We start from the raw sequence: 12585 nt of genomic DNA, 5'->3' as shown, positions 1-12585 counted from the left end.
AGATCCAGAACCTTTTTAACATGGCACTCTTATCAAGGTTGTTAAAGGGGACAAATTCCTGGGTCTCATTTTCGATCACCATTTGACGTTTAAGTCGAATATTAATTATCTTAAAACGAGAAGCCTGAAGGCTCTAGATTTGTTGAAAGTTGTTGCCAATACAAAGTGGGGAGGTGATCAGACGACCCTCCTCCGCTTGTATAGGTCTCTGATCCGCTCTAAATTAGATTATGGCTCCATCGTTTATGGTGGAGCCTGTAAGAGCAATTTACAAAAGTTAGTTTCGATTCAGCATCAGGGCCTACTTCTGTGTCTTGACACATTCCGAACATCTCCTGTGAACAGCCTATATGTAGAAGCTGATGAGCCTTCATTGAAGCAACGCCGTATCAAATAATGGCTACAATGCATTACTAAATTACATTCTAATCCATCAAATGCTGAATACAAACTGTGTTTTCAACCGCTTTATGAATAACCTTTTCACAATAAGCCTAAGTTGGTCCCACCACCAGGCATACGGATTAAACCCCACATTACAGCAGCCACCATTGATTAGATATTTTTTCTCCTTTCAGGCTTTTGTCTTCTCCTTCTTGGCAACATGTCAAAAATCATTGTCCCTTGATAGGGTGTGTGAGACCACCTCTTTCAAAGTATACTTATATCTACCTCAATTTTAAATGCAGAATATTTGTTGATTTTTAATCTCTGCCTAAACTTGCAACAATCACCGGTAACTAAGGGAAAGATGTAAATCCTACAGGGGAACAATGCAGGTAGCAGAGGTACCGTACAAATGTAAGTCCCCTTGGTCCCTAGTATGGTGACCTTAACCTTGTTGCTGGTGATCAATAGCCCCATTTTATATCCTTTCGTATCCCAATAATGAATATAACATGTTAATGTTCGACAACTAGCTGTTATACGGTCTTTCATCGATAGTTTTTATAAATATTGTTCAACTTGTTCAAGTTACATTATGGCTGAAATATTGCCGTCGTGACTTTGATTAAACCCACTCACTCAATAGGCCTATTTTCAGTTTGATAGGACAGAAATTAATCCACAAGGTTCATGGTGTACAAAGTCTTGTTGGCAGTGTTTTTCGTTTCATTCGTCTCTATGATTTAATAAATATCTTCATTTACAACTGAACGAAACCATGAATTAGTCTGCTCGGAGATAGACATTATCGGACGTGGGATTGGAGATGGTATGTAACTTAAACGATGCCGTTCAAGTCGTCCTTCATAATCAGTCCCATTGATCAGAACAAAGAAGGACTTGTCAAATGAACTGTGATCATTATTCCAGTAATGTGTCTGCATCCGCGATTGTCAATTCTGACCCGATCGCCGACTGCCAAGGGTGACGCCATGTTTGTTTGTAAACACTGAAAGTAATCCCTGCGGACTAAAGCGGGCATCGTTTTTATCCGTTGGTTTATCCTGCCGAGAAACCAACCCATTGTATGATGATATCAAATATCTGTCGATGGCACCTTCTCTCAATCGATATTCAATTCTATTAGCACTCATAACATTAATGTACTTTCAGGTTCACCTGCCTTTTATGTTTGCATTGAATAGATCACACATTTTCGTAGTTTGCTTCATATTGCAGGAAGTGGAAATGTAAATAATACGTCTCACTTATGAGCAAAGCGTCAATTAACAATGTTTTGCAAATACTCAGTTTATCAGTACAGTGAGATTGTTTCCGTGACAGCGATGACATTACCAATTCCAGTACTGGTGCATAACTGCATAATTCAATATAAACTTAAAGCCCTCTGCTTACAGAAGGTGGGGGAAGGTATGTTAACAGAAATAGAAATAGGCACTTGTTTATGAAGCATTTACCTGGATGGAATGGGATCAAATGCTCCTAGTGTTTAATTCCCTGATTAATGGATCCGTGTGCACTCATATCCCAGCTCATGCGGCAATGTATTATCCAATCATAGTCACTGTCTGCAGTAACCTAAGCAACAGCTGAAATGGAATAACACCTATGCATCAACACATGTCATTGCGAACATCACCACCGAACACTGACATCATGTTTTTCATGTCCGCGATAACACTGTCATTGCTCTTCATCTCATCAGGAGCTAGTGTCTCCAATAGAACCCAGTTGACATTAAGAAGACTGAAGATATATCTCCAAGGGGAAAATGCTAATGATGGCATCAGTATCATCTCCGATAAGATACAGGTTAACATAAGTATTTTGCCAATGTCCATCTCCAGTCTCAATGCAGCCAAACAGACATTCGCTTTCAGTGCGGAGGTCGTCATGACGTGGTTCGACACGGGTCTGGCTTGGAACAAAACTGATTATGATGACATTGAACTTGTGACTATCTCTGAGAAGTTTGTGTGGATACCTTTGGTGGTTGTCCCAAACGGGATTGACAGCATTGTACCTATTTCAATACAATCTCCAGAACTTTCTAGTGATGGAAGAGCAGTACTTGTAATCACTGACAGTTTCAAGACTAGTTGTCAAATAGACATCACTCGGTACCCGTTTGATCAGCAGCGATGTAGCATCCTGTTCGCGCCTGTAAATGACCTTAATCTTGGGGTTGATATCACTGGCTCTATTATTACGAGATTACCTACTTTCTTTATTGAGAACAGTGAATGGGAGTTGGTTGACATACTTGCCAAGAATGTAGACGTCCAAATGAAACAGATATCAAGTCTGGTATCGTTTGAGTTCTTTTTGAAACGCAAGAGCATGTTCTATATAGTTAGTATCATCTTTCCTATGGCTCTTCTCTCTCTGCTCAACGCCTGTGTGTTCCTCCTACCAGCTGACTCCGGAGAGAAGATGTCCTACCTCATCTCAATATTTGTGTCCTATGCAGTGTTCATGAACTTCGTCAATGACTCGATCCCCAAGTCTGGAGACGTGTGTCGACTGTCTGTGTACCTGACCCTCATCCTCTGTCAGAGCTGCCTGGCTATCATCACCACCATGGCCACACTCAACGTCCGCAATAACGGTCACCTATTTCAGGCCAAGACAGATGTACAGCCAGAACACGACAACGTAAATACGAAAAGCACTGAACGTCCGTCAAAGGTCCGCCGCTCGGACCACGTTTTGTTCGGGGTCTTCCTGCTTCTGGTACTGATGTCCCTGCTGGTGTTTTGTGTATAAGGCGACATTTGTCTGGAGCCCTGGCACTGATCATGATGTCCGTGCTGGTGTTTGGGGTATAAGAAGGAACTCGTCCGGAGCTCGACGTCCGATCCCCCCCCCCCCCCCCCCCCCCCCCCCACTGTGTTAGGGAATGCCTCCGTTGTGATAAGCTTTTCAAACGTGGATTTGCAGTGATTTAATGTGACACGTCGATTCCTTCAGTAATTATTTACTCTGTGATCAGTGGCATGTGTGTAGGCTTGTGTGACTCTCTTGTTGCTTTCAATGTGACTTTCTGAACCATGTGCTTACAGTGAGTACTATGTTGTTTAAAATGATTTGGGAAATTAGAAAGTTTGATTAGCAGAACTGTCATCACTATTCAAAACCATTACAACCTGCAAATAATCAAATCCGCCATGACATGAAAACACACACAAAACGATTGTAGTTTTATCTTGGCCAAACATTTGGTTTTCGGATTTTCATGTACCAGCGGTAGGCTTTGTGATCAAAAGAGAAAATAAATGTAGCTACATCCCGGCTATTTATTGGATTATCCAATTTGAGATTCATGTACGTTTACGTTAGATGGTCTATGAGTACAGAATACCTGAGGACTACAAATTTAGCTCATTTAGCATTTATACAACTATTCCCTTTTCTTTTCTTCCATGTCTGTTTCTGTTTTTTAAATAAAGTTATTTGTACTTCTTGTTTGTATCACGTCACATGTGGACATTTCCAAATTTGACGAATCAATGAGTAAACATGATGTCCGATGCAATTATCTTTATGGTGTTGTGCAACATGTTCCTGTGTGTTTTCTTGTGAGCAGTTGATTTGACTTGCATGTGTTTGTGGCGGGCGCGCGACACGCTTACCTTTTTGCGAACACTTGTACTTTAAAGGGGCACAGATCTAAAGCAATACCCCGGGACTGGTTGTTGCCTTTGTTATTGTTTTTTCCCCGTAAGCACCCGGATGATACGCAACGCAACTGAACGTGACAAGAGACTGGGCTACCGTCTGCAAGGACAGCTAAATAAACTTGGAGGCAATATTTGTTTTACCCATTTTTGAACACTGATTGGTTAACCGTGATCTATAAAGATTTCGACAAAGGGCGCATGTTAATTAATTTCTGCAGCCTAAACAAACAGACAAAAAGAACGGCGGAGATCATCGGTTGTCGTCATTTGGAAATACCCTGATTGTTATCGTTTAAAAAAAGTATCAATGCAGTGAAAGCATTTTCGGATTTCGGATTGCGTCGATAATACCATTACTACTCCCTTGTTGTCATCCACGTTTTCTGGTATACCCCTACACTTGCGTATTTGTCGTCATTCACGTGATGCTCAGTTAATGAATTCATTACAGGTATAATTGGTGGTAGCACCACTCCGAATACCCGAGGAAGCTTCCCATTTGGCATTTATAGTGTCTGGGGTAATTATTCAATCTAAATCCAGGTTTGAAGTGAGGTGAAATGTGTGTTATGTAAATATGCACGTGGCACCCCAGCAAGAGATGAATGATCAGTTGATTTACTTTTTTTGTAAATCAGCGGATCGTTCGTAGTCCTCAAAGGATTAACAGAAAATAGATTGATTGATTAATCGCTGTTATCTTGCACAGTGGATAGTGTCAAAAGTGAGTATTTACATGTCTAGGTTTACTAAAACAAAGGGAATATCCTCATATCCTTGCGTGAAGTGCTGATGTGAAAACAACATACTTTGTTCAAAGGGTTAACCGACAATACGTTGATTAATTGCTCATTGATATCTAACTCAATGGATTTTTCTTTAGGAACCGTGGACGTTATGAAAATAGTTGTCACGTGGGCTTTCTCAGCCGACCTATGAGACTTGACACCTATGTAAAACACCTGAAATATATTATAGTCAAGTTGTAAAATGTGATTTTCTCAGGCAGTTTATAAAATGTGTGAATATTTCAGTGATTTTAACTGAAAAATCTGTCCATTTCTTTAACAGATTGACCAAAATTGATTAAGACGATCAATAGGGCCTAAAAACATCACAATAGATTATTATGTAGGATTAGAAGCCAAACAATATAGAAATGTACTTTTCATCGTAACATTTTCAGTCTCTTGGTGATGATATTAAACATAAAAATGTTTGGAATTCGTTGTCATAATAATACAGATGGACATATTTTTCAGTCAGTTTGTAAAATAACTGAATATTCAGGCGTTAAACACATTTCCTAAGTGTAAAATTTTGCACATTTTGACTGTAAAAATATAAACACGATAAAATAAGCAATGCTAAGGAGAAATATTTACTTTGTGTAGCAAGTCAAAATAGTGTAAACGAAAATCGCACAATTACCAAGCAAGTGACTTATCAAACTTCGTCACCGTTACCGATGCTACCCACAACGATACCTACATTTCCTTATTGTTTCCAAAACTGTATTTCATTTTGTTGATCAATGTGACCATACACCCTTATACTATCAATAAAAGTGACAAATGCGCCTACAAATTGCGCAGCACAGGTTGCGAACTAGTCTAGGTCTCTGCTATATCATCCGGGTACTCACGGGAAAGAACAATAACAAAGGCAACAACCAGTCCCGGGGAATTGTTTTAGATCAGTGCCCCTTTAACTATTTGATTGTGATTTATTAACATGTGATCGGGATTTTGTCAGAATCGACTCTGCTTTTTGTCGAGATTTCTTACAGATATGGAATGAGTATTGTTGCTTTTATTTGTAATTCAATGTGGGATAGATTAATTGTAGCCTATTAAAATCACAAATGATCACCATTTCAAAGAAATTAAGTTTCACTGCCGGTAGAGTTATCCCGTGTGCTTTTTTAGTTTCAATGCTATTCCTTCCCATCCTAATGTTTTCTAAGGTGTCACCTTTGCACTATATTATATACTCAACAACAAAAGTTCCTGTGACACCAATATTTTAGTGTATTTTTCAAACAAGTTTGGTTTTCAATATTGTTGTACATGTATGGAATCAAGTCACAAAAACGCAACTGCTACAGAAAAGCATGCATTCCATGCAAAAGTTGACTTTTATGCAAGCCCCATGCATTTCACTACCCAAGAATGAGTATAAATAGATGTGCGTTAACGGGATTCCATATGCATTATTAAGCATCGTGCTGACAACAACCACTCAGAAAAACAACCAGATTACGCAATTATTCAACATTACGAAACGCCACGCCTGTCCGAAAATGAGCGTCTGTGAGCCATTGGTATGCTTGAAGCAGGATCGAGTCAACGTGATGTTGCAAGAGAATTTAACGTCCACAGAAACACCATTTGGTGTTTATGGCAACGTTGGCAACAGACGAATGCAGTCAGAGACCATCCTCGGAGTAGGAGGCCACGCGTAACCAATAATCGACAAGACAACTGGATTCGAACAACACACCTACGGAATCGATTCCAGCCAGCAACAGTGAGTGAAAGAAGCATCCCTGGCCTTCGACGAATATCTTCACAAATTGTACCTCATCGTCGCAGATGTGCAGGGATTGTCGCCAGAAGACCTGCCAGACGTCCCATTTCGACAGGAAACCACCGTCAAGCACGTCTACAGTGGTGCAGACAGCGTCTACGCTAGACGGCAATGCAGTGGGGACAAGTTCTATTCACTGACGAGTCTCGTTTTCACCTCAGCCACAGCGATGGACGGATTCGAGTGTACCGACGTCGAGGTGAACGCTACGTCAATCATTGTGTCATGACAACGCCCGGCCTCATATTTCTCGACTTGTTCAGGATTCTCATCAACAAAACAACGTGAACGTCATCCCCTGGCCGGCTATTTCATGTTTTTGTTATGAAATCACGCATTTTCTGAAGTCAGTATGGCAAATGAAACCATTTGAACACTTACAGGAGTCTTTTATCTGTTGCAAACCGAAATTGTTTCAGACTTGGTTAAAAACATAACTTTGCATTAAATCTTATTCAATGTCACTGTTGTTCAGTATATATTGTGGTGCGATTGAGCTGCAATCCAAACGTAGGAGGGGCGCAGTATAAAAAGAGCCATCTGCTTGGTTTATAAGTTTTATCTATTTGAGACCTTCACAATTTGCTACGTGACGAATTCCTTTATTGTCAACATTTTAGCAGATGTCAAGATTAGATATGACCTGATATTTCACAGCAGATTGTGTTGAAACATTTTGTTTCAACAAACGTAACAAGTATTAAAAATGAGGAATGACTTACCCCCTGTCCTATGAACTCAGTCTCTTTGTTGAAGACAGCATCAATTTTAATGCCTAATCATATCGCTATGCATATTTTGTTATTCTAAAGGTGAAGACAGGTATTGCGATAAGGTAGCCGTAGGACAATTTGTTACCAGAATATAAGTTCTATAAAAAGAGTGAGGAAGTGAGTGAGTCGAAATTTACCGTCACGTCGGCAGTATATTAGCTATGTCGTAACGAGAACGTAGCCATTTAAAATACAGATATTTTCAGCTTGAATGAAACCTGTTAGCGATGGAAGTATAATAACTAGAGGAACACAGTTTCGATTGATTTTAAAACTAACTGAGAGCATTTGAAAGAATGAATTCAACAATACAATATATAAATGGGTTATAGATCACCAGCAACTAAAGTTACGCACCATTCTAGGGACCGTGGGGACTATAAAACAAATATAATACGTTTAAAACTGAGGTATGAATAAATGTACTTTGAATTATGTGTTCTTACATACATTAAAAACCCAATAAACAAATGAGAACTAATACTATTATAAAGACCCTTAATAGATGAAGATTTTAAATACGTATCCCTTGTGATGGGAAAATAAACGATGCCGTATTGGCCAGTGGCACATTAATTATTTCATTCAAGAATTTCGATTAAAAGTCGATGTTTGGAAGACTGATTTTTAATTGCATGAAGACAGGAAAGAGAGTCGGAAAATATATGTAAATTGTTTATGCTTTGATTATTTTCTTATGTATTTTAGTCCTGTGAATATGGCCTTTGTTATCCGGTATGATATAGCCCGTGATCCAATGACAGTTGCGCTGGCAACTGCGTCAACATCCTTTGATTCATCTGAAAGTATTTGTAGGTATTGTAAAAGCTTTTTTATTGATTATATTCTCGTTGATAAATTAGTTGATTTGTTTCAAAATGCCTTAGTTCAGTTAATGTTAGATCCACCTCTGGTTTTACTAAATGCCATGGTGAAGAAGACAAAAGAGTAGGGGCTATATTGTCAAGATTTATTTTAGCCGCAGATGAAAAACACAGTGACATGCTGGATTCGAGCAAGTAGGACGTAATGTATAGATACACTGCAAAGATTCTTTAATGCGACGGTGTTTAACGGATGGTTCATCCGCTCCCACATACAAACTATTAATTGGCGAAGATCTGAAGGCTCCAGTACAAAGCCTCAGGCCTTGATGGTGAATTGTATTAAGTGATTTTAAATTGGTTTTACAATATAGATAATGGAGCCACAATCAAGTTTAGAGCGGATCAGCGTGTTCTTAAATATTTCCGAAGCTATATCAAAGAGATTCTCTTGAGTTTCCGACTGATTAAATATCTGATATTTGTCTTCTGTGAGTATTCCTCATTCTGATTTGCAAGGCACCTGGCATGTAGTTACACCTTCACCTACTTCATCCCATTGTACTACCGAACGTTTAATGTTCGTATTCATGTCATGTTCATCTGAAAAGTTGTGAAATCGAATGTATGTTTCTCAGCACGAATATCTGCAAAAAAAGCCCACGTGAGGCCCCGGGGTAGAATGTGTTCTCAGCACCCCATTGCTGGTCGTAAGAGGCGACCGAATTTGGCAACCTGTTTGCCGTGGGTTGCGCCCCTGTGTCGATGGAGAACGTGATTCTAGTTGTTAAGGGCACTGGAGCCAGGAACAGCTGTCCCCTTTGCCCCACACACTACTTTGATCCTTACTATACCTCGATGTGTAGTTGAATTGGCCCGATTCTATCAATCGGCTGGTCACTCCATGCCCTGTGCATATCATATCAAACTATTTTTTTATCAAAATATTATATAATAACCTTGATGAAGTTATCTGCCAGAAGAGGGCGGCCGGGTAGCCTAGTGGACAAAGCGTTCGCTCGTCACGCCGAGGACCCGGGTTCGATTCCCGACATGGGTACAATGTGTGAAGCCCATTTCTGGTGGCCCCCGTCGTGATATTGCTGGAATATTGCTAAAAGCGGCGTAAAACCATACTCACTCACTCTTACACCGTGGCAAAACAGTTACTCATTTCCTCCCTAACACCTTCTAAAAGCTATTCAGCTGTCGTCTCTTCTTCACCAGTTTCAGTTACCAAAGTAACTATGGTCTCCATACAATACCATCTCTCTTCTATCTCTTGGTTGAAGAATGACCAAATTACCATCAATGACACCATTCAGGCTTCTCAAAACTCTCCAATGATACCGACATCTGCCACCCAAACAAAACTTTCAATCAATATCGTCTGATCAATTATCACCACTTAGAACCAGAACCAAACCCTGTAACCGAAATAGAAATATTTCAGGCTGAAGCCCATTTATCAAAAAAGGCTAAAAAGCAGATGAGGAGAAAAGCCAGGACACTCCAACACTTGGCGGTGCCTTCTCCTGTTGAACATCTGTTGAGGTTCATAAATCCGTTTGAGCCCCTGGAGATGGACGTCACTCCCACACAACAGGTCCTTGGGAGTGGGCGTACCTCCTGCTCTATATCCCGAGTTGAGCAGCCATGAGTTTCTCAAGTCAAATCATACAATGGGTGAGTGAGTGAGTGAGTTGGGTTTAACCCCGCTTTTAACACTATTCCAGTTATATCGCGACATGTCAGTTTAATGTGGGAGGAAAGCCCGAAGTGATGCAGGTCTAAGTCGTTTACCACTTCAGTGAAACCCACGAGCACGGGCATGGTGCTGACAAACCTAGAAACATAATCGGGGCGAACCGGGATTCGAACCCACAATCATAGGTTTCTGGCAATCACGCAACTCTGCACAGCGAATCGCGGCGCCTTAGACAAAATTAAAATGATCTCCAACTCCAACAAGATTTTAAACCATCAGCTGTATGTCTTCAAAAAACCGACTTGAAAAATACCGATCAAATCGACATCAGGCAGTTTAATTTCAATCATTTCTTTTCACCTCCAGTGGTTAAGGCCACTGGGGGTTCTTCAGTGTTGGTGAGCAAGGTGTCATTTACAGTCCTGTTCCTTTCGATACTCCTCTCAAAGCCGTTGCTTTCTGAATAACATTACACATTATTGTCTTTACTTTGTGTTCTCTATATACATTGTACTCCTCCATCTTCGTATATTCAGCCAAATGATCTTCAAGCACTATATGACCAGCTTCCTAAGGTCTGTATCATAATGGGGGATTAGAATGGACATAATCCACTATGGGGTAGTGATCATACCAGCAGTAAGGGGACGAGTCCAGAAACGTATATTTCCAACAATGCTTTTTCCCTTTGAACGATAACTCTAAAACATAGTTACATCCTGGTACAGGTACATACTCTTTTCTTGATTTGACCATTACGGACTCTATGACTTGGTTCTAAAAGACGTGAAAAGATAGTACTTGTTGGTACCCTGTCTGGCGCTCGGCATTAAGGGGCGAAAACAAGGACTGGTCGGCTTGGAGTCAAGATCCTGTGTCTGAGTGGGGTATTCATGTTAAACTGTGGCATGGTATCTCAGTGAGCTAGCACTATAAATCGGCATCAGTCGGGACTAGTACAAGCAGCCACACAAACACACACACACGCACATGAATGTCGCTATATAAGTGCAATAATCTTGGACGCGACGTTAAACCCCATTTCACCTCACCTCACCAAAGTGCGTGGGTCAATGCTCATGATATTACTCGGGGCACGAGTAGCCCAGTCGTCTAATGCGTCGCGGTTCGCTGCGCAGAGGTGCGTCCCTTGGCCACGCCAGAAACCTATGATTGTTGGAATCCCGGTTCGCCCCGATTATGTTTCTAGGTTTGTCAGCACCATACCAGTGCTCGTGGCTTTCAACGAAGTGGTAAACGTCCGAGACCTGCATCACGTTGGGCTTTCCTCCCAAATTATGCTGACACACCGTGATATAACTGGAATAATGTTAAAAGCAGACTTAAACCCAACTCTCTCACTCATGATATTAATCACTGGATTGTCTAGTCTAGACTCGATTATTACAGACCGCCGTCATATAGCTGGAATATTGCTGAGTGTGGCGTTAAACAGCAAACCAACCAACCATTACAGACTGTAATCTGTTGAATGAATTTGAGTGATGAGTCCACGATGACCTCTTTTCGAGTGACCACTTTCCATCCTTTCTAAAAACGTTGACCCCATCTGGTGTTCCTCTATGATCACGATGGAACTTTATGAAGACAAAGTGGCCTTTGTTTGGAATACTGTCCTCAAACACCTGATTTGTTTATCAACCGTTACGATCCTGATCATGTCCGAATACTCTCTGATGAACTTTGCAAAATTGCTGATGAATGTATTCCAAAGTCCTCTGCAATTCCACACATCCGTAAACCACAATGACTTCAAACAAACAAGCAAGGAAGGCACGGAAAATGGCTGAAAACGATTTCCGTTGCCATCCCCATGATCCATAATTTTAATACCGTCATTTTTTTTATTTCTACCTATATTCTAAATAAACGCCAACGTCTTGGCAAACTCATGTCTAAAATAAACATACCATGTCTAATGTACTGAACATGATTCAGAAAAATACAAGGTAAGAGTTCTAATTCCAGCATCCACCATTTCAAGAATGAGGATGTACAACTAACGGATAAATCTGATATTGCGAAAATACTTGGTTAAACTGTGGCTAAAAATTCTTCCTCAACGAACTATGCAAAAGCAGCACTCAACAAATCTCTAACACCTCTTGTGATTATAAAACCACACTGATTATTAACCCAAGATGAGAGAACCACCCTATCAAGCATGTCCTGCTTAACTGTGTTGGATTTTTCCATCACAAGTGATAACTATTTAAAGGTTTCATCCATAAAGGATATTTTTTTTTTGATCATATGTTTTGTATGAAATAAAAGACCTTTAAAATTGGTATGATGAATTTCTATCTGAGTTTGTAAGTGGGTATTTCCTCAAAGGGAGTTGAAGTAGTGTCAAATTATTGTTCCCCTGAGGGGATAACGTTTGTTCGTGTCATAAGAATATTTTGCTTACTATTCCTATAAGCGTAGAATATTTGTAATTTCAATTGTGTGTAACATTACGTACAAACGCCAGCCGCTGAAGGCATGATGTAAATCTTGCTGTGATCCATGCAGGTAGCAAAGGTACTGTAAATAAAGCGACAAAACGCTTTCAATATCCAATAGAAATCTCTGCATAAAGC

The 12585-nt window shown here is 40.2% G+C and overlaps 1 protein-coding gene across 1 annotated transcript; it reads left to right on the top strand.

The window, feature by feature from the left end:
- Positions 1–2241: 2241 nt before the first annotated feature.
- On the top strand, positions 2242–3174 carry LOC125377036 (acetylcholine receptor subunit delta-like). The gene has a single exon (XM_048389832.1). The coding sequence runs from the start codon at positions 2242–2244 to the stop codon at positions 3172–3174; it is 933 nt and encodes a 310-aa protein (XP_048245789.1).
- Positions 3175–12585: the final 9411 nt, after the last annotated feature.

The sequence above is a fragment of the Haliotis rufescens genome, unplaced genomic scaffold (assembly GCF_023055435.1).
Source record: "Haliotis rufescens isolate VD_foot unplaced genomic scaffold, xgHalRufe1.0.p SCAF_8, whole genome shotgun sequence".
NCBI classification, from domain to species: domain Eukaryota; kingdom Metazoa; phylum Mollusca; class Gastropoda; order Lepetellida; family Haliotidae; genus Haliotis; species Haliotis rufescens.
The sequence above is the reverse complement of the archived record's forward strand: the minus strand, read 5'-3'. Positions and strand labels throughout refer to the sequence as shown.

Coding starts and splice junctions, on each gene's coding strand:
- LOC125377036 (XM_048389832.1), top strand. CDS start 2,242: ATGTCCATCTCCAGTCTCAATGCAGCCAAACAGACATTCGCTTTCAGT.